General features: G+C 46.0%; 1 protein-coding gene across 12 annotated transcripts in view; it reads right to left on the bottom strand.

Annotated features, from left to right (window-relative positions):
- LOC137432502 (patatin-like phospholipase domain-containing protein 7) overlaps positions 1–22,374 on the bottom strand; it is a 170,660-nt gene that overhangs the window by 3,370 nt on the left and 144,916 nt on the right. For 7 of the 12 annotated variants that reach the window (XM_068124495.2, XM_068124503.2, XM_068124502.2 and 4 more), the window contains 2 exons: positions 8,391–8,456; positions 7,704–7,816 (listed from right to left, as the gene is read on the bottom strand). In XM_068124495.2, the coding sequence (XP_067980596.2) occupies positions 7,704–7,816; positions 8,391–8,456 (179 nt within the window). The remainder of the gene's footprint in view (positions 1–7,703; positions 7,817–8,390; positions 8,457–22,374) is intronic. The other 5 variants (XM_068124501.2, XM_078783299.1, XM_078783298.1 and 2 more) reach the window with 1 other exon arrangement.

Below are 22,374 nucleotides of genomic sequence, written 5' to 3'. Positions count from 1 at the left end.
ATGTCGTTGAAGCCTTCCCCTCCCACCTTCCGTACTAACCCTGCAATTGTCCGCCTCTCTTCCATGGTATGGCCATAGATTGTGCCAGTAAGCGTTGATGGAGGCTTTGATTTCGTCCAGCGAGTAGTTGATGGCGCTGATGCAGTGAGCTATGTTAAACTCCTTCCAACATTTCCCGACAGAGGCTGACTCCATAGCATCCAAGATGCGACGAAAGGTGTGGCGGTTATAATACTGTTGCGTTAATGGGAGGAGGGGGGGGGGAGTTGTTGTGATTATCTAAGACCATATAAAACTGTGTCGAGTAGCATGGCCCATGTGCGAGTAGGTAGCCGATCTCAATGTAATAAGTATGGACACGTCAGCTTCAGGATTGTCCGTTTGAATGTGTACGATACGGAAAGTGGTGCTTTGTAATAGATAGTGAGAGATTAAGTGAAGTAAATGTGTGTACAAACTTCCCTGTAGATGTGTACAAACCTGCTGCACCCAGTAGATGTCTACTGGGTGCAGCAGGTGGCAATAAGACAGCTCTGTTGAGTTGGCAGAGCGAGGCAGATAGCAATGGGACTCTGCCAGGCAAAGAGGGAGGGGACGGAGCTATGATCATCTCATGGAAGGGGTGCAGCCCAAAGCCTCAATGTGGGGGTTGTTAAGACATCGGGGGTGGGGGAAGGTTGTTAAGACAGCGGGGGTGGGGTGGGAGGTGGAGGGGGGGGGGGGAAGAGCATATGATGCGGGAGGGATCGTGGAGTTTTGAGGAGGAAGGGGCGGAGCGTTGCTCGTGGGTTCAGGACATGGTACACCATCGTGGGTTTGACCATGGAGTCCCCTTTGGCGTTGGTGCAAAGAATAAAAGATGCCTGGTCCTTTGTGGCTTTGAACCCCGATGCTGTCCCTTCGCGCTTCAAGATAAAAGTTTGCGTTGGCATCTTCTTCCAAAACAGGCCAGTCTGCTCTTCGATGAAGACCTGCTCCGGTACATACCCCTTCTTCTCGATGAGCTGCGCGAGTTGAACAGGGAAACGTTGAGCATGCCTCAGCGGACCACAAAACAGCTCGGCTGTGACCTCTACACTTTTGAGACCGTACCAATCCTTGAAGTGGTAAAATCATCTCCTGTTAGCTCGAAAGAAACTGAGGCCACTCGTGCCCACATCGCTTGTGTTTGCAGCACCACCCACACCAGCCAGACAGTCATATATTCCCTTTGCCTTTTGACGAAACAAAGGTTCGTTTAAATCTAACTGAACTGAGTGATTTTGAGGTTTCTCTGACTGATCTCAGCCATTGATGGTCCGATGAACTTGAAAATTTGCGTAAGCATAGATCATTCCGTGATGAACACGATTCATTTTTTCATAATATGTTAATTTGTCTAATTATTGCCTATATTTATTCAGTAGAACATGGAGCCTGGTGTTGGCTTTGCGGTTAGGGTGCCGGCTAGGGATCCTAGGATCCTGGGTTTGAATCCCGGTCGATCGCTGCATTAACACCAGAGGGGTTGACTCAGCCTGTCATCCTTCCGAGGTTGGCAAATTGAATACCAGTTCACTGGTAATTACCTGTGTGTCGCAAGAGGTGACTAACAGGGTTGGCGGCAGGAAGGGCATCCGGCCATAAAACATTGCTTCAAAAAAGGGGACCATAGTGCCCGAAAAAGGCCAACCCCTGCTCTGCGGGGAAAAATGGCCTCTAAAGGTGGTTCTAAAGGTGGTTCATAGACAACATGCTAAAACACTCACACAAAAAATTACATGCCAATTAATTTACATCATTTGTGTCCTAATGCATGTAACCCTTATTCACATGTGCTTATTTTACATAAACATGTGCAAATATTACAGTTTTTTAGGACATGTGACACCTACTTATTGTCATTTGACACCTGAATGGCAAGTACGACTTGGATGTATGTGGTATCGAAATGTGCGAAAGAAGATCGAGAAAAAGTCATGTGAGGAAAATTTGAAATCCCCAGTGGTTGCGAAAAACTTAGGAAAAATGTCGAGGGTGTCCTCCCATCTCCCACCCCCTTCCTCCCCCCGGTGCAATTAGGGTTAAAGGCATGTTCCCCATGGCATTGTCCTCTAACCATACATTTAATGCCTTCTCCATTGCCTCGATGTGGATGTCCTTGAACTGGGTAACTATTTTGGTGCTGGGTACTGAGCTCATTGCAACACTTCCACGAATCACTTCCTCGTTCTTCTTTATGTAGCGCACAGTCGACTCGTTGACGCCATAATGCTTGCCCACAGAGGCCGCACTCTCACCTCTTGAAAGTCGGTCAAGCAGCTCCACTTTCTGGATCAGGTTCATAACTTTCTTGGGTCTCTTTGGAGTAGACACATCTCCTGCACTACTCGTACGTTTAGGACCCATGCGCAAAAGTTCACGAGCGCAAGGAATCACAGGAGGTCAAGGCAGCGGGACCAACGATGAGCGCAAAAAGAATGAGACCCACACTCTGCACATAAACAGCTGTGCAAGGCTTGTGGGTAGATGGAGAAGGGGTGGGTATTGTGCCCATTGTTTGTGGGGTATGTCTATTATATGGTAAGCGATGGTGGTGGGGGATGGTTTTTGCGCATGTACAGCTGCTTTTTGCACGACGCATGGAGGATGCTTTTAGAACAGTTATGCGCATGGCTCATGGCAAATGGTTTACCCAGATGTTGACAAATGGTTTGCGTGGATGGTGAAAGATTATTTTAGAACTGTGTCATGCTTACAGCACGTGGAAAATGTTTTTTGCGCCCACAAAAAAAATTGCGAAAATGCGAAGCATAGGGCCGCAAATGTAGAAGCTGGTCATGTGCACGGCTCATGGAAGGTGTGTTTTTTTTGCGTATGTACAGTTGCTTTATGCATGGCTGGTGTAAGATGTGTTTTAGAACTTGGTTATGCATGTCGTGAAATTGTGTCTAAGTCTGAACCCAGGTGTCATGTGACTTCTGTCCACTGCGCGGCAGTTATAAGAACTCGGACAGTTAGCGCTACGATCATTCCTGTGACATTTATCGTATGTTATGTGGTGCATACATACATGGTATGTATAACCATTTGTTCAAGGCTTGCTTGTGCTAGTTTGCAAACCCATTACTGATTGCTATGAATGCTGAATACTGATATGATGTTTGCTGGTTTTCTTTACAGGTATTGCCAGAGATCGATTCAGAATTAAACTCACAATCTGAGACAATGTTGTAACTCTGGTTTTTATAACAATTAATTCGGACTCTGTCTCTTGTCCTGAAAGAGAACGACATGACACATAAGCTGATACATGTCCCGATCTTCGGAGCGGATCCTCAGGCGCTGGACTCGCCTGCCCAGCTCAAGCACTGGCTAAGTCTGCTGGCAATCTACCCGGGTGCCCAGGATGACTTCACGGACGAGACCAAGCTCGTGGTTCTAAATTCCCGCGTGTCCCATACTGTTTTCGAGTACATATCTCAGTGCGGCACGTACGCCGCTGCCGAGGCAGAACTACGTCGAATCTACATCAAGACTCGGAGCGTGGTCTACACCCGATACCTGCTCACGTCACGGCGACAGGACCCGTCGGAGTCCATCGACCACTTCGTCTAGGACCTCCGTCGATTAGCAAAGGACTGCACGACGGAAGTACGGACACACAAACAAGTGTGTGACAATATGATACGTGACTTTTGTTCTGGGGCTTCACTCGCCTATAATACGACAAAGATTGCTGGAAACGACGGATCTGACGCTGAAAAGGGCTCATGAATTATCGCTCGTGTACCACGAAGCACAGGCACAAGTGGAAGCATACGATCGTCCGTACGTCACTGCGGGTTTAACCAGCGCGACACGACCGGAGAGTGCTACTATCGCGCAGCAAATGAATGCTGAACCTCCGCTGGAATCGGGGACAACGGACACTCTCGAGGCTTCCGGCACGAGCGTGACAGCCGCTGCCGCTGCCACCCCATCTGCCGGGAGTAACACTAAATGCTTCTTCTGCGGGAACGAGAATCATTTAAGGTCAATTTGTCCGGCCCGAGAAGCGACGTGTCACTCGTGCTCTCGGAAAGGTCATTTTGCAAAGGTATGTCACTCGTCATGAGGCCGGCGAACTCGCTCGACATTCTCTCACCGACCGAGAGACAATTGGCGCCTCGCGCGGCTCGAACGCCCTTGACTGGGATCCTTTCATCGCCGGGGCTCGATCGGCTCCACGTTCGACATTGGCTGGCGTCGGGCCCACGCACGTGGCTCGAGCTTCCCCTCTGGATGACACGGCAACTACCAGGCCATCTGGACTGTCCAACGCTGTTATTCCAATTATGATTGAGGGACAGAGGGCAAACGCCTTAATCGACACAGGTTCTACTGATAGCTATGTCGATATGCGACTCGTTCGGAAGCATGGCTGGCTGATTCTCGGGACAACATGCCGAATTTTCATGGCTTCCCAAGGTCTTTGGCTACGTACTCAAGGAGAATGCCGGCTGAAGCTTGTGATCAATGGCCGAATGTTTCCGGATGTGCATTTAATGGTCTTACCAGCGTTATGTGCAGAAGTGTTGATCGGACATGATTTTCTCCGTCGGCATGGTCGTTTAGATGGAATTTGGTGGTGATGATACTCTTGCTGTGTGTGCTCTGGCAGGGATGGAAATTGAACCACTATCGCTGTTTCCCAATTTGACTCCTGACTGTACCCCGGTTGCCGTTAAATTGCGACGCTACAAATGGGCTGACACGCAATTCATTGCTGAGGAGACTAGGCGACTTCTAAAGGAGGCATAATCGAACCTAGTCGATCGCCTTGGAGAGCCCAAGTTTTGGTAGTTCAGACCGAAAATCATCGCAAACGCATGGTAATCCACTACTCGCAGACGATTAATCGGTTTACGCAATTGGACGCCTACCCACTCCTGGGATTGGATTCCCTGGTCCGACAGGTAGCACAGTACTCGGTATACAGTACTTTAGATCTCCGCAGCGCGTATCATCAGATTCCAATCGCGGAGGCCGATCGCATCTACACCGGGTTTGAATCCGGAAAGAGGTTGTACGAGTTCACCTGCCTCGCCTGCCTGCCTTTCGCCTGCCTTTGGGGTAACAAATGGGGTTTCATGCTTTCAAAGGGCCTTAGATGACATGATTGCTGAGGAACACTTGACAGATGTCTTTGTCTACTTGGACAATCTAACGGTGTGTGGGTATGATCAAGGTCATCATGATGCTAATCTGCAGCACTTCCTCAAGGTTGCGCGCAAGTACCGACTGACTCTGAATGAGGCTAAATGTCACTATTCCACTCGAACGATAGATCTCCTGGGGCACAACGTGACCCAGGGTACTATCACCCCAGACAAAGAGAGGCTGCGACCCTTGCTCGACATGGCCCCGCCACATGATCGTGCTTCTTTGAAGCGAGTCCTCGGGCTATTTGCTCATTATTCGAAGTGGGTCCAAAATTTTTCTGAGAAGCTCTGTCCTCTTGTGGATTGCAAAGTGTTCCCCATGAGTCATGCTGCCAAGGTCGCTTTCCATGGACTGAAGTTAGACATCGCTGGCGCCGCTGTGTCGTCGACAGATGAAAACAAGCCCTTTGTTTTGGAAAGTGATGCGTCGGACAATGCGATAGCTGCCACGCTCTCTCAAGGGGGGCAACCTGTGGCCTTCTTCTTTTCAAGGACTCTCTCCTCCGCAGAGCAACGCCACTTGTCTGTCGAGAAGGAAGTGTACGCCATCGTTGAGTCTGTCAGGCGTTGGAGGCCCTATTTGCTTGGCAAACCTTTTGAGGTCATTACTGATCAGCAAAGTGTCGCTTTCATGTACGACATGCATCATGCCCAGCACATTAAAAACGCGAAAATCACTCGATGGAGGATTGAGTTAGGAGATTTTTGCTGTACTATCAAGTATCGTCCGGGGCAGGACAATCTATCTGCGGACGCACGATCACGACCAGCGGTGTGTGTGAGTCTCACCTCCTTTGAGGATCTATGTGTTCTTCATGAAACGTTGTGCCAACCCGGTGTGACGCGTTTGGCTCATTATGTGCACAGTCGCAATTTGCCCTACTCAATTGAGGATGTTCGCCAGCTATGTCGCACTTGTTCCATTTGTGCTGAACTCAAACCACGTTTCTACAAACCGCCGATGGGTACGCTGATGTGGGTGACTCGACTGTGGGAGAGATTGGCTATGGACTTCAAAGGGCCCCTACCAGCTTCAAGTCTACTGGCTTGTCCTAGCATACCGGCTTCGGGTAGTTCTCGCTTTCTCCTTACGATAGTCGACGAGTTCTCCAGATTACCTTTTGCTTTCCCGTGTAGCGATATGACCGCTGGGACGGTTATCCGGTGTCTGCAGATTTTGTTTTCTATGTTTGGGAATCCGGCCTATGTACACACCAATCGAGGTGCAGTGTTTTTGCCCCAGGATGTGAGAACCCTCTTGCTCCAGCGCAATATCGCTTCTATCTATATGACTCCGTACAGGCCACAGGCAAATGGACAGGTGGAACGATTTAATAGCATCATATGGAAGGCCATTACTCTGGGCCTTAGGTCCCGCGGACTAGGACTGGACCGATGGACCTGGATGGTACACGGGGCGTTAAGCTCGATCAGGACTTTATTGTGCACCGCTACTAACCAAACTCCCCACGACCGTATGTTTCGTTACTCGCGCCGTTCAGGTAGTATCCGTCCTTTGCCAGGCTGGCTTGCTGAGCCCGGACCGGCTTTCCTCAAACGCGCGGTTCGTTCAAGTAAATATTCGCGGCTCGTGGGAGATATTTTTTCTGTGCCCGCAAAAAAACTAAAATACGGGAAGTACAGGGCTGCGAATGTAGAAGCAGGTCACACGTTATGAACCGCGTATATGTGGGGTCCGTGAATGTTGGGACCACGAATGTCGGGTTCTGGCTGTACTTGGTGGAAACATCTTTTGCAGCAATGACTACTACGAGTTTCACATGCAACTCGAATCAGCAGGGGAGAGGTGGGGGAGCCACAAAACTTCTTATTGATTCTTATTGAACCTCACCCAACCTGGGCCACAGACAGACAGAGAGAAAACCTATAGTCCCCTCCAGGTAGGCAACTAGTGAGCTCAGGTGACATCAAAATGTGGAAACTTTGGAGGCGGATGCATACTTTTGCATGCCACTCCATATATTTCTTTCTGTGTGGAGATACGAGTCCTGACAACAACACGTGACTTTGGTGCTTTTTCTAGTGTTTATGTTGACCGTGTGAGTGTGGAAGACTTCCAATCCAAAGGTATTACAACACAATGTGGGAAATGGAATGTTTGATTGTAATTCACAATGAGATGTTTGAGGAAAACCCCAGCTCGTAGTACAAATTCTTCTGTTTTAAACACAAAAGTAATTTACGAAATAATTATCCAAAATAATACAGTTGAAACAATAAAACGGATGAGCTTTGTGCCCTTTACACAAAATTAAAATTCCCATTTAAACACACACACACACACACATATATACACACACACACACACACACACACACACACACACACACACACACACACACACACACACACACACACACACACACACACACACACACACACACACACACACACACACACACACACACCTCAGTTTTGAAAAAAAAAATTCTTTTAAACTGAGTGCTCCATTTACGACTCAAAATCGGAAATCAGTCAAAGTTTTGAATATAAACTCACCGTTTGAAAAATATCTTCGCCATAGTGTTCAATGAGCCCAGCATCTTCGTCCTCTGCTACATCCAGCATTTCTCCCATGTCATCATCTTCCGATGGGTAATCGGAATCATCCCCTAAGAAACAAAAAAAAAAACGGTGAAAGTTTTACCTCAATCCCAAAAAGTACAAACCCATTACAATATTGACATCAAAGTGTTGCGCGACGAAAATAACACAAATGATTGTGCAGAAGCGTAGCATTTATGCACTGCAGAATATAAGTGGGGATAAAAGGGTGAACGTACGGAATTAGAATGTAAAATGCATGCAGAATTGACATCAGAAATCTATGAAACATTCGGTGAAATAATGCTTGGAGAAATAGGTCACATGCGAACTAAGATTGCGTTTTCCATTTTGATGATTCCATGTCGAATCAGATTCAGAGTTTCAGCAATCACCACTTTCATCCACAATGCAACTGGCTTGGGAAATCAATGCACCTGCCAAAGCTTTTGTAACCCCTCACAAAATATTCTGCATTGCTCAGCGTACTGTGTTAAACAAAGCTATCAAAATAAGTAGGGTTGCAACTAAATTCTCCAAGGTCAGCAATTCCGTCAGTAGCTTTCAACATGTGATGTCCCTCTAAGAAATATTCAGAAATGCTTGCTGCAGGACCGTTATCCCAAAAGCTATCAGCAATACCCGTCAGATATCCCTGGAAAGCATCTTCATCCATTCCTTCATCTCCACCATCATAAGCCTGATCATCTGCACACAAGTAGCAGATTCAAAGAGGCATTGAATTATGGAAACCTCACTGCGTACATTGATATTCGAGATCAGTCACCATAGGAACTGTGCTAAAATGCCGATATGCTTAATTTGTGTGGTTTAACACAACACGAGATGGATATTAAAGTTTGCAAACACGATTCCTGGAGCTATAAAAAACGGATATTTAAAAAATGGTCATATTCAGTGGTCTTCCTGGTTGTGGATTCTAAATAAATAAATAAACAAACTAACTAACTGCAGTCATTCTATAAACAGCACCTGTGGGTCAATGGAAAAAAGTTTGTGACACAAACACAGTGCCAAAACCATGAAACCTAGCGGCCCCAAACTTTGCATGCATACAAAGTGAATTCCAAAGGAGCGTATATCTTAAGCTTTAAGCATGGCTGTCCTTTCTCCTTCTCCATATTGTCAAAGCATTAAACTTAACGTTTTCTCCTGCTCCAACAATTATATTGAGTGAAGAAAAGATAAAGGAACGTGCCCAAAGTGTAACTTTATTGAGTGCAATGAAAATAACTAATCAGCAGGATCGACATGAAGGCTGCCGCAACCACGCCAAGGTGCTCAGTGGGGAAATCTCCAGAGCTAGAAATGCAAAATAAATCAAATGCAAGATCGAATTAAAAGAACGATTAACATAATGGGAGGATTACAATGAGTAAAGCAACAGGCAAGTGAACTCCAAGCGCTAATCATCGAATGCTTGATCTTCACAAGTACAAACCGCTTGCCAAGCCAACCATTCCTTATCAACAATTTGTTGGAGTGCTTGCTTGAGTGCTTCAGACACTTGAGCACTTTAAATGTTTATTGGTAATGGAACACCACTGCTCCTTCCTCCTGCTGCTCTGCCACCTTCTCCTCCTGCTCCCCGCTCAAACATCCTCCTGCTACCCGCTCACACATCCTCCTGCTCCCCGCTCACACATACTCCTGCTCCCACTCACACATCCTCCTGCTCCCAGCTCACACATCCTCCTGCTCCCTGCTCACACATCCTCCTGCTCCCTGCTCACACATCCTCCTGCTCCCTGCTCACACATCCTCCTGCTCCCTGCTCACACATCCTCCTGCTCCCTGCTCACACATCCTCCTGCTCCCTGCTCACACATCCTCCTGCTCCCCGCTCACACCTCCTCCTGCTCCCCGCTCACACATCCTCCTGCTCCCCGCTCAGACATCCTCCTGATCCCCGCTCAGACATCCTCCTGATCCCCGCTCACACATCCTCCTGATCCCCGCTCACACATACTCCTGATCCATGCTCAGTCGCTCACACATCCTCCTGATCCACGCTCACAAATCCTCCTGATCCCCGCTCGCACAAACTCCTGATCACCGAACACACATCCTCCTGATCCCCGCTCACTCCCCTTCCTGCTCCCTGCTCACACAACCTCCTGCTCCCTGCTCACACAACCTCCTGCTCCTTTGCTCACTCCTCCTGCTACCCCCGCTCACCCTTCCTCCCCTCTGAATCTCGTCCTGCTCCTCATCATTCCTCTCCCCCTCCCTCCCCTCCTCTCCTCTCTCCCCCACTCTTCTCCTTCCTCTCTCCCACTCCCCTCCTTCCTCTCTCTCCCACTCCCATCCCCTCTCCTCTCCTCTCCTCCCGCACTCTTACACCTCTCCCACCCTCTCAATATTCCTGTCAGGGAAGCAACCCTGCATTGCCCAGCAACGCTGGGTACTTTTTCTAGTATATACAGTCATGTAAAAAAGTTAAGTACACCCCATGTAAAGTTTTGACTTTTTCAACATATTTCAACATCCAGCTATTTGATCTTCATTTCAACAATATTGATAGATAAAGGTGATATAATATAACAAATATCATGAAACATTTACATTTTGTAGTCCTTGTATCTATCTATCTATAATTCCAGTAATCTCTGTGTGTGTGTGTGTGTGTCTGTCTGTCTGTATGTATGTATGCGACCGCTGTTTCTCGACAACTACCGGTCCGATATACTTGAAACTTGCCAGGTATATTGCTGGGGAACCGAGGATGTGCCTTTTCAAGGTTTGAAATTAATCGGACAAGTGGTTCCCAAGGTATGGTCACCGTACTCGCAAGCCGATCGCTTTGGCTTTGCGAATGGACCAAACCATTTCATGTAAATAGAGGGGGGGGGGGGGGGGGGTTCTGTGGTCGTTGCGAATGAACCAAACCATTTCATGTAAATAGAGGGGGGGGGGGGTTCTGTGGTCGTTACTGCCACGTGGTTTCAAAGTTTTTTTTTGTTGTTGTTGTTTGCACGCATGTTTTTTTGCAGGCACGTACGGGCAAGCACGTACGGGCGTGCCCGTACGTGCGGGCACGCCCTAGTAATTTAAATAAACAAAAATGAAAATTTCGCATGTGGAAAAAATAAGTACACCCCTACATTTATCACTACTTCAAACACCTAAAATTAGAATCAGGTGCACCAGCTCAGGTGCAAATGATTAGAATATCGTTAGAGAGGATCTTGGAGGAACCTGTCCTATTTAAACCTCAGACATTTAGTTTGGTTTGCTCTTTGTTGTTAAAGTGTTTGGCATCACCATGCCGATATCAAAAGAGCTCTCTGAGGCCTTCAGAAAGAAGGTTATAGATGCCTACGAGTCTGGGAAGGGATTTAAAAAGATCTCCAAACAATTTGAAATCAATCATTCGACTGTCCGGAAGATCATCAACAAGTGGAGAAGATTCCAAACAACTGCCAACTTGTTCAGGCCAGGCCGCCACAGCAAGTTCAGCCCGAGAGCAGACCGCAAGATGCTGAAAGAAGTCTCTAAGAACCCCAGAATGTCATCACGGGACCTACAGGTAGCTCTTGCCATTGTTGATGTCAAAGTGCACAAGTCCACCATTAGAAAGAGGCTGCACAAATTTGATCTACATGGGAGGTGTGCCAGGAGGAAACCTTTGCTGTCCAGAAAGAACATCAGGGCAAGACTAAAGTTTGCCAATGAACACCTAGGCAAAGACCAGCACTTCTGGAACAATGTGCTCTGGTCAGAAGAGTCAAAGGTAGAGCTATTTGGCCACAGTACCAGAAGACATGTTTGGCGAAAACCAAAGACAGCATTTGACCACAAGAACCTGATACCAACTGTAAAGCATGGTGGTGGAAATATTACGGTTTGGGGCAGCTTTGCTGCATCAGGGCCTGGGCAGCTCACCATCATATAATCCACGATGAATTCTTAATTGTACGAGACGGTGCTTGACGATAATGTGAGGCCATCTGTCGGAAAGTTGAAGGTTAACCGAAGGTGGACCATGCAACATGACAATGACCCTAAACATACCTGTAAATCCACCAAGGAATGGCTGACAAGAAAGAAATGGAGGGTTCTGGAATGGCCAAGTCAAAGCCCGGATCTAAATCCCATCGAGATGTTGTGGGGGGATTTGAAACGAGCTGTGCATGCAAGAAACCCCTCAAACATCGGACAGCTGAAAGAATTCTGCATGGAGGAGTGGGCAAAAATTTCTCCCAGTCGATGTCAGAGACTGGTAGACAGTTATAAGAAACGCCGACTTGAGGGTATTTCTGCCAAAGGGGGCAATACCACCTATTAGAGCCAAGGGTGTACTTACTTTTTCCACATGTGAAATTTGCATTTATGTTTATTTAAATTATACAATGGACAACAAAATGTAAATGTTTCATGATATTTGTTATATTATATCACGTTTATCTATCAATATTGTTGAAATGAAGATCAAATAGCTGTATGTTGAAATATGTTGAAAAAGTCAAAACTTTACATGGGGTGTACTTACTTTTTCACATGACTGTATATATAATTTCAAAACACACCTGGTCACAAGTGTGCCTCACTTACCGGGCCCTCAGTCGAGTTCCTCAGCATTATCCCGTTTCGGCCCTTCAACCGCAACGTTTCGGAAGTTTTCGGCTTCATACATTTCCCGCAACAGGAAACTCAACAGTATTGGCTCCATCCTCCAAATCTCTTGCCACTTCAATGTCCTCACCTGCACATCTTCCCACTACGTCCAAGCACCTTGCTGTGCCTGTCCGACTGTTTTCACATATCTCTCCTGCTCCTCCTTTCCCCTCACCTCCCTCTCAACCATCTTCCTCCTCTCTTTCACACATGCCTTTCCCCATAGCTCATGCTTCATCCACCCAAAGCCATGCTTCCCGTACTGTACCATCCCCACGACCTCCTCCTGTTGCAACTGCTCCTCCATCTCATCCATCACCGCTCTTGCATTCCACTTCCAACTTCCCTTCTCTGGGAGAGAATTCTTGACCACTGAATCGCTCGAATCCCGCAACATCATGAACCCCCACACCCTCACCACCTTAAACGCCTGGGTTAATGATGTCAAGGGAAACCGAAGTTTTCCACCCTGACCATTAAAAAAAACTTGTGTGTGTATGTGTATATGTATATGTATATGTATGTATATATATATATATATATATATATATATATATATATATATATATATATATATATATATATATATATATATATACATATACATATATATAATAATATATATATACATATATACAGACTTGGCATTTAATATGGAATATTTTTTTTCCTTGACGGGTTTACTTTCTGAACTCAGCATATCAATCTGGTGAGTTTCTTTTACGCTTCGGTGATTTCTTCGTTAAAAGAACCATGTCACTGATTGTCTTTCGCAGCAAGAAGTCAATAGCAGGATAATATCACAGGTGGCGTGACAAAATGTAAGGACAGGTACATTTGACGATTGGCTTCACAATCGTGTATATAAGGGTTGTTGCATTCTGTATTAGTGGAAAACAACTGCTGCACGTCTACAAAAGTTATTGCCGTATCCTCTAGAGATGGTCCGTCAACTCGACAATGCTGTTTGTCATGGAGTGGTGGCTTTACGAAATTCTGGCATGAAACAGCGTGCTATTGCTCGGCAGTATGGCATCACTCAAGGTCAGGTGTCAAAGATCCTGAAACGAAATGCTCAGAGGGTGTCCCTACTCCAATACCGAGGCCAGGACGTCCCCGCAGAACCACAAGGAGAGATGATCGCCAGCTGCACCGGTTAGTCTGCAATGGCCGTACCAGGTCAGCCAATCGGCTTCGGGCTGAGTGGCAGCAACTGACAAAAGTGCCTGTATCCAGAAGGCTAGTCAACCAACGACTGGTTCAAGCAGGCTATCGTGCCAGGCGTCCCCTGAGAAAGCCACGCCTGACCAGACAACACCGCCAGCGTCGATTGCAGTGGGCCAGAGAGCACCGTCAATGGCAGCCAGGACACTGGAATCACATGACCTTCAGTGACGAGTCGAGATTTCTGGTCTATCGTCAAGATGGCCGCAACCGAGTGCGCAGACAAGTGCATGAAGCCTACAACAAAGATTTTATAGTGCCAAGAGTCCAAGCTGGAGGTGGTGGGGTGACCGTTTGGGCTGCTTTTCATGCAGGGGGCAAAACTGACCTGGTTGTTCTGAATGGAAACCTGAACCAGTTCAAGTACAGGGCCATTCTGGAAGAAACATTGCTTCCATTTGCTCGTGCAGCCTTTCGAGGAAACTTTGTCTTCCAAGATGACAATGCAGGGCCTCATTGTGCACGCATGATCCAACATTTTCTTGCTGACCGTGGTGTCGAGCATATGGAGTGGCCTGCCATGTCCCCGGATATGAATCCGATAGAGAACTTGTGGGCAGAATTAACGCGTCAAATCGACAACTTGGTCCAGCAGCCGACCTCTGTGCGTGAATTGCAGCAGACTATTGTCACTGCATGGCAAGTGATTCCTGTCCAAACCTTGGCAAATCTCGTGAACAGCATGCCTCAACGTGTACGTGCTCTCCTGAATGCTCGTGGGGGTTACACGAAGTACTGAACTGTAATTTTACTGTCCGTAATCCCAGTCATAATTTACCTTTTGTTTTTGTTGAAAAAAAATTTGGCTAATGTGCAAAATAAAGAGATACTTCTGGAAAACGTACAGAAGTTTAACACAGTACTGTCCGTGAATTCAGTTCGAAATCAGTTTACATCACTGTCAAGGATCAATTTATTTCCTTTAAAATGTCAAATGTGGTTTTTGTTTCTTTTAAAGGTCACATTAACAAAATCTAGAATAATTTCAACATAATTCTAATGAACTTTTGGTTCTAAGTCATCTTGAAAACTAAGTTCACCCCCACAAAAAAAAATTCCATATTAAATGCCAAGTCTGTGTGTGTATATATATATATATATATATATATATATATATGTATATATATATGTATATATATATATATATATATATATGTATATATATATATATACTGTATATATATATATATATATATATATATATATATATATATATATATATATATATATATATATATATATATATATATATATACACAGTGAAACCTTGACTTACGAGTGCACCAACGTAAGAGTTTTCCGAGATACGAGACGTCGCTCGGTCGATTTTTTGCTTTGTGATGCGAGCCGAGATCTGAGTTACGAGCGAGCGAGCTTGGATATAAAACACGTAATCGTCGAAAAACATGAGCGAGGTGTGCGTGTTGTCGACTTGGCGAGGCAGTACGATCGTAGTACTTCTACGATATGTAAGATTTTGAAGCAGAAGGAGTCGATAAAGGCTATAACGCCAGCCAAGGGCGTTAAGATTATTTCAAAGCTCCGGACCTCTGTCCATGAAGAGATGGAGAAGTTGTTGTTTGTGTGGTTGACGGAGAAGCAGCTCGCAGGAGATACCGTGACCGAGAGCATCATCTGTGAGAAGGCACGAGACATTTACGGGGATTTGGTGCAGCAGACGGCGGGAACATCAACGGACGAGGCATCGGAAGAGTCATTCAAAGCCAGTCGGGGATGGTTTGATAATTTTAAGAAGAGGACCGGCATTCACTCCGTCGTCAGGCATGGTGAGGCAGCAAGCTCGGATGTGAAGGCAGCTGAAGATTTTATTATAACTTTTGCCGAACTGATAGAAGCCAAAGAATACATCCCCCAGCAAATCTTCAACTGTGACGAGACAGGGCTCTTCTGGAAAAAGATGCCGAGGAGGACGTATATAACGGCAGAGGAGAAGAGCATGCCAGGCCACAACTTGTTCAGAGTGCCGGCGATAGCTCGCCTTCTCTTTGTGGAAGACACGGTGAGATCCTTAACATCCAACAACTAATGGGACGCAAACGGGGCACCCAGTTTAGCGGTACACACATTGATGAATCACCCTGCCTGTGAAACACCGACATGACAGGTTATAGCTGGGTCGGGATTCAAACCCAGGCTGGACAGTTTAGAGTCAAGTGTGCGTACCTCCAGTCCAGGCCATCCTGCCAACTTGTATGCTGCATACAGGTGAAATATAAAGCGCGAGATATTTATATATATATATTTCAAAAAAAATTGGTGTGGTTTTTGGGGGGCTGGAACGGATTAATAGCATTTCAATTCATTTTAATGGGGAAATTTAATTTGAGAAACGAGCAAATTGAGTTACGAGCTCGGTCACAGAACGAATTAAACTCGTAAGTCAAGGTTTCACTGTATATATATATATATATATCAGTCACTTTTCGATTTCATACCATCAGTGGTGAACCGCCATTAAGGTATCCCATCCAACTATGCTGTACCTTAATGGGAGCGATAAGTGCCATCTGCCACATGGCACATTACCTCTGGTATCCACTCATATGGAATCCCCTGGATGCAGCCGGGAGCAAACCAATCCAAATATATGTGCAGTTCTCCAGCTTTCAATGAGCGCAAGTAATGACGTCACTGCCATGTACATACGCTCTGCCTGTCAAGCTCTCAAGAGAACCCTCCAACAGAGCAGAATTTTGATCTTAGTTCAGATACTGTCATAATAATAATAATAATAATAATTCATTTATTTTGTATAGCGCTTTTCCAGAAGCCCAAAGGCGCTTTGACAGAGTGGAAAACATAATGCATAACAATACATGAAAACAACAATTGCAAAAAGACAAGAATCAAGAAAACAAACAGCAGCGATATACGGCATATATATAAGACAAGAATCAAAAAGACAAGACAAGAATCAATAGGGAAATATTTAAAGCAAAAGGAGGGAGAAGGAGAAGAGATAGTCAGGGGTTAAATGCTGTGGGTTGAATGTTGAATGCAGCGTTGAACAGGTGGGTCTTTAGTGATGTTTTGAATGTGGTGAGTGAGGAGGAGTCTCTGATGGTGTGAGGTAGTGAGTTCCAGAGGGTGGGAGCAGCGATGGAGAAGGCCCTGTCCCCCCAGGATCTGAATTTGGTCCGGATGGAGGGGGTCAGGAGGTTGGTACCAGCAGAGCGGAGGTTGCGGGTGGGAGTGTGTCTGGAGAGGAGGTCAGCCAGGTAGGATGGGGCCAGGTTATGGAGGGCTTTGTATGTCAAGAGGAGGATTTTGTACTGGATTCTCTGGGGGATGGGGAGCCAGTGAAGCTTGTAAAGGACGGGGGTGATGTGGTCACGGGTCCGGGAATGAGTGAGTAGACGGGCAGCGGAGTTCTGAATGTATTGGAGTTTATTGGTGATTTTTGAGGGTGAACCATAGAGGAGGCTATTGCAGTAGTCCAGACGGGAGGTGATGAAGGCGTGGATGAGGGTTTCTGCAGCCGTGGAGGAGAGGGATGAGCGGAGACGGGCAATGTTTTTCAGGTGAAAGAAGGCTGACTTTGTGATCTGTTTAGTGTATTTGTCGAAGGAAAGGGTTTGGTCAAAGATGACGCCAAGATTCCGGATGTGAGGGGAGGTGGATACTGGGATACCGTCGATGTTGAGGGCAAAGTTATGGGTGGATTTTGTGAGCGTTTTTGGGCCAATGATGATTATTTCAGATTTATCACAGTTAAGCTTGAGGAAGTTGATTTGAAGCCAGGATTTTATTTCAGTGATGCAGTTTGTCAGGATAGAGCGGGTGTCGGTGGAGACGGACTTGGTGGAGATGAAAAGCTGGATGTCATCGGCGAAGCAGTGGAATTGGAGACCATGACGGCGGATTAAGTGACCGAGCGGGGACAGGTAAAGGATGAAGAGGAGGGGGCCAAGAACTGAACCTTGGGGGACACCTTGGGGGAGGGGAGCAGTGGGGGATTTGCAGTTATTGATGGAGATGAACTGGCATCTGTCAGAGAGGTATGATTTAATCCAAGAGAGGGCAGTGCCGGTGACGTTAAAGGTGGATTCAAGTCGGGTGAGGAGGATAGTGTGATCGATGGTGTCAAAGGCAGCGCTGAGGTCGAGGAGGACGAGAATGTTGAGGTTGCCAGCGTCAGAGGAGAGGAGAAGGTCGTTGGTGATTTTGAGGAGAGCAGTTTCAGTACTGTGGTTGGAGCGGAATCCGGATTGGAATGTTTCATACAAGTTATTGGCAGAGAGATGATGTTTGAGTTGAGTGGCTACAGCGCGTTCCAAAACTTTTGACAGAAAGGGTAGGTTGGAGATGGGTCTGAAGTTGTTTAGAGTGTCAGGGTTTAGACCAGGTTTTTTTAGAATGGGGGTAACAGCAGCAATTTTGAGGGAAGGTGGGACGATGCCTGTAGACAGGGAGGAGTTTATTGTTGCAATGATAAGTGGAGAGAGAGCAGGGAGGGAGGCTTTGACAAAGCTGGAGGGGATGGGGTCAAGAGTGCAGGTGGCAGTTTTCATTCCTATGAGGAGTTCAGAGAGGTCAGTAGGAGAGATTGGGGAGAACCGAGACAGGGGATGGCAGGACAAGGGGGGGCAGGTGGTTGGAGGGGGAGCGGGTGCGGCGGTGGTCAAGCTGTTGTAGATGTTGTCAATTTTGCGTTGGAAGAAAGAGAGGAAGGAGATGCAGTTGTCTACTGTGAATGACTGGGTGGTGGTGTTCAGGGGGCGGAGGAGTTTGTTTATTGTCGAGAAGAGTGCTTTTGGGTTTCCGGAGCCAGAGTGGATAATTTGAGAGTAGTAGGCAGAGCGGGCGCGGGAGAGGGCATCTTTGTAGTGTTGTATGTGGTCCTTGTAGGCTTGGGAGTGAACTGTGAGACCCGTTTTATTGCGGAGTCTTTCAAGTTGGCGAGCACGAGTTTTCATCAGGTGGAGTTCAGGGGTAAACCAGGGAGCAGAATGGGTGAAAGAAACTGTTTTGGTTTTTACAGGCGCAAGCTGGTCAAGGCAGGAGGAGAGAGTGTGGTTGTAGTAGTCAGTGAGGTCGGAAGGGGTGTGGAGGTCAATGAAGGGAGAAGTGGACATTTTTTCAGAGAGGGTGGATGAGAATGAGGTAGGTGAAAGAGCGTTTAGCTTACGGAAGTTGATTGTGCGATAATGCCTTGGTGTTGGGGCGGGGATGTTGATGGTCAGAGTGATGGCTAAGTGGTCAGAGAGGGTGAGGTCGGAGCCATAGAGATGGTGCAAATTTAATCCAGTGGAGCAGACGAGGTCCAAAATGTGACCACGGATATCTTATCGCTCCCATTAAGGTACAGCATAGCTGGATGGGACACCTTAATGGCGGTACACCACTGAAGGTATGAAATCGAAAAGTGACTGGTATATAACCGAAAGGTTTTCAGAGTCATAAGTGTATGCAGTACTCACTGCGTTGCCCTGACGAGCCCCAAAAAGGGCGAAACCAGGTCGGTAACTGTGAGTTTTACATACACTTATGACAGTATCTGAACTAAGATCAAAATTCTGCTCTGTCGGAGGGTTCTCCTCTTGAGAGCTTGACAGGCAGAGCGTATGTACATGGCAGTGACGTCATTACTTGCGCTCATTGAAAGCTGGAGAACTGCACATATATTTGGATTGGTTTGCTCCCGGCTGCATCCAGGGGATTCCATATAATGAGTGGATACCAGAGGTAATGTGCCACGTGGCAGATGGCACTTATCGCTCCCATTAAGGTACAGCATAGCTGGATGGGATACCTTAATGGCGGTTCACCACTGATGGTATGAAATCGAAAAGTGACTGGTATATAACCGAAAGGTTTTCAGTCATAAGTGTATGCAGTACTCACTGCGTTGCCTTGACGAGCCCCAAAAAGGGGGAAACCAGGTCGGTAACTGAGTTTTACATACACTTATGACAGTATCTGAACAAAGATCAAAATTCTGCTCTGTCAGAGGGTTCTCTTGAGAGCCTGACAGGCAGAGCATATGTACATGGCAGTGACGTCATTACTTGCGCTCATTGAAAGCTGGAGAACTGCACATATATTTGGATATATATATATATATATATGTATATACACACACACACACACACACACACACACACACACACACACACACACACACACACACACACACACACACACACACACACACACACACACACACACACACACACACACACATAGTCATGTGAAAAAGTAAGTACACCCCATGTAAAGTTTTGACTTTTCAACATGTTTGAACATACAGTTATTTGATCTTCATTTCAACAATATTGATAAAGGTGATATAATACAACAAATATCGTGAAACATTTACATTTTGTAGTCCATTGTATAATTTAAATAAACATAAATGAAAATTTCGCATGTGGTGCGATCGGCAAGTTTCGCAAGTAAGTACACCCTTGGCTCTAATAGGTGGTATTTCCCCCTTTAGCAGAAACAACCTCAAGTAGGCATTTCTTATAACTGTCTACCAGTCTCTGACATCGACTGGGAGAAATTTTTGCCCACTCCTCCATGCAGAATTCTTTCAGCTCTGCGATGTTTCAGGGGTGTCTTGCATGCACAGCTCGTTTCAAATCCCCCCACAACATCTCAATGGGATTTAGATCCGGGCTTTGACTTGGCCATTCCAGAACCCTCCATTTCTTTCTTTTCAGCCATTCCTTGGTGGATTTACTGGTATGTTTAGGGTCATTGTCATGTTGCATTGTTGCAAGGTCCACCTTCGGTTGAGCTTCAACTTTCTGACAGATGGCCTCACATTATCCTCAAGCACCCTGTGGTACAATGAAGAATTCATCGTGGATTCTATGATGGTGAGCTGCCCAGGCCCTGATGCAGCAAAGCTGCCCCAAACCATAATATTTCCACCACCATGCTTTACAGTTGGTATCAGGTTCTTGTGGTCAAATGCTGTCTTTGGTTTTCGCCAAACATGTCTTCTGGTACTGTGGCCAAATAGCTCTACCTTTGACTCATCTGTCCAGAGCACATTGTTCCAGAAGTGCTGATCTTTGCACAGGTGTTCATTGGCAAACTTTAGTCTTGCCCTGATGTTCTTTCTGGACAGCAAAGGTTTCCTCCTGGCACACCTCCCATGTAGATCAAATTTGTGCAGCCTCTTTCTAATGGTAGACTTGTGCACTTTGACATCAACAATGGCAAGAGCTACCTGTAGGTCCCGTGATGACATTCTGGGGTTCATATAGACTTCTTTCAGCATCTTGCGGTCTGCTCTCGGGCTGACCTTGCTGGGGCGGCCTGGCCTGAACAAGTTGGCAGTTGTTTGGAATCTTCTCCACTTGTAGATGATCTTCTGGACAGTCGACTGATTGATTTCAAATTGTTTGGAGATCTTTTTAAATCCCTTCCCAGACTCATAGGCATCTATAATCTTCTTTCTGAAGGCCTCAGAAAGCTCTTTTGATCTTGGCATGGTGACGCCACACACTTCAACAACAAAGAGCAAACCAAACTAAATGTCTGAGGTTTAAATAAGACAGGTTCCTCCAAGATCCTCTCTAACGATGTTCTAATCATTTGCACCTGAGCTGGTGCACCTGATTCTAATTTTAGGTATTTGAAGTAGTGAAAAATGTAGGGGTGTACTTACTTTTTCCACATGCGAAATTTGCATTTATGTTTCTTTAAATTATACAATGGGCTACAAAATGTAAATGTTTCATGATATTTGTTATATTATATCACCTTTATCTATCAATATTGTTGAAATGAAGATCAAATAGCTGGATGTTGATATATGTTGAAAAAGTCAAAACTTTACATGGGGTGTACTTACCTTTTCACGTGACTGTGTATATTGTTGTGGATTTGAGAATGGTGTTGTGTTTTTTTAATTATCGTTTTAAGTGTAATGAAGCTTGTGCAAAAATCACCCTCCGTGTTGTGTGTAAAGGTCAAAGGTCGTCCCTTAGATAGGCCATATACAAACACGTAGCAAATCATATATCTCTCTCTTATAGTTATCTCCTTATTATGTGTATTAGTTTATTATGCTTGAAGGATGAAGTGGGACAAATCGTTGTCGACCCAGATGGAATTAAAGGAAGATGGAAAAGATATATGGAAATGCTGTTGAATACAGAGAATGAATGGGATGGCAACATAGAGATTAACCCAGTTTTAGGACCGGCAGAGAAGATAACTGAGAAGGAAGTTGAGGAAGCGATAACAGCAATGAAGAGTGGAAAAGTGGGAGGGCCGACGGGAGTTGTGGGAGATATGTTGAAGGCAGCAGGAAGTTGGGGTGTGAGGAGAATGACAGAGATCTGTAATCTGGTGGTGAAAGAAGACCGCATTCCAGTGGATTGGGAACTGAGTACCCTCGTCCCTCTATACAAGGGGAAAGGTGACCCTCTGAAGTGTGGCTCGTACCGAGCGATAAAGTTATTGGAGCATGGAATGAAGTTATTGGAAAGGGTGTTGGAGAGGAGGATAAGGAAGAAAGTGAAGATCGACGAAATGCAGTTTGGATTTATGCCAGGAAGAGGAACGACAGATGCGCTTTTCATTGTGAGGCAGTTGCAGGAGAAGTACATGGAGAAGAGGAAGAAGTTGTTTTTTGGGTTTGTTGATCTGGAGAAAGCATTCGATAGGGTTCCACGCAAAGTATTGACATGGGCATTGAGGAAGTTAGGAGTGGAGGAATGGTTGATCAGAGTAGTGATGGCAATGTACAAAAGAGCGCGCACAGCTGTAAGGACGAAGGACGGGA

This window comes from Myxine glutinosa, chromosome 8 (assembly GCF_964187855.1).
Source record: "Myxine glutinosa chromosome 8, kmMyxGlut1.1, whole genome shotgun sequence".
NCBI classification, from domain to species: domain Eukaryota; kingdom Metazoa; phylum Chordata; class Myxini; order Myxiniformes; family Myxinidae; genus Myxine; species Myxine glutinosa.
Note: the sequence above shows the minus strand (reverse complement) of the source record. Positions and strands in the feature narration are given on the sequence as shown.